Source organism: Eimeria mitis, genomic scaffold (assembly GCF_000499745.2).
Source record: "Eimeria mitis Houghton genomic scaffold, Emh_scaff2130, whole genome shotgun sequence".
NCBI lineage: Eukaryota > Apicomplexa > Conoidasida > Eucoccidiorida > Eimeriidae > Eimeria > Eimeria mitis.
Genome location: NW_013570454.1, coordinates 8,704 through 8,908, shown reverse-complemented (window position 1 = coordinate 8,908; position 205 = coordinate 8,704). Strand labels below are relative to the sequence as shown.

Below are 205 nucleotides of genomic sequence, written 5' to 3'. Positions count from 1 at the left end.
TCCTCTCGGTGTGGTGGCCCTGGTGCGGCTGCTGCGGCATGAGCAGCAGCAGCAGCAGCAGCAGCAGCAGCAGCAGCAGCAGCAGCAGCAGCAGGAGCAGGCGCTGCTGCGTGGTCTTGCTGCGCTGCTGCTGCAGCAGTCGATAGAAGTCCTGAAGCAGCAAGAAGCCCTTGCAGCTGACGACGAGCAGCAGCAGCAGCAGCAA

General features: G+C 64.4%; 1 protein-coding gene across 1 annotated transcript in view; it reads left to right on the top strand.

Annotated features, from left to right (window-relative positions):
- EMH_0049090 (uncharacterized protein) overlaps nt 1–205 on the top strand; it is a gene marked incomplete at both ends in the record, with an annotated part of 7,201 nt that overhangs the window by 399 nt on the left and 6,597 nt on the right. Inside the window, one exon of the mRNA XM_013496483.1 lies at nt 3–205. Coding sequence (XP_013351937.1) covers nt 3–205 — 203 coding nt within the window. The remainder of the gene's footprint in view (nt 1–2) is intronic.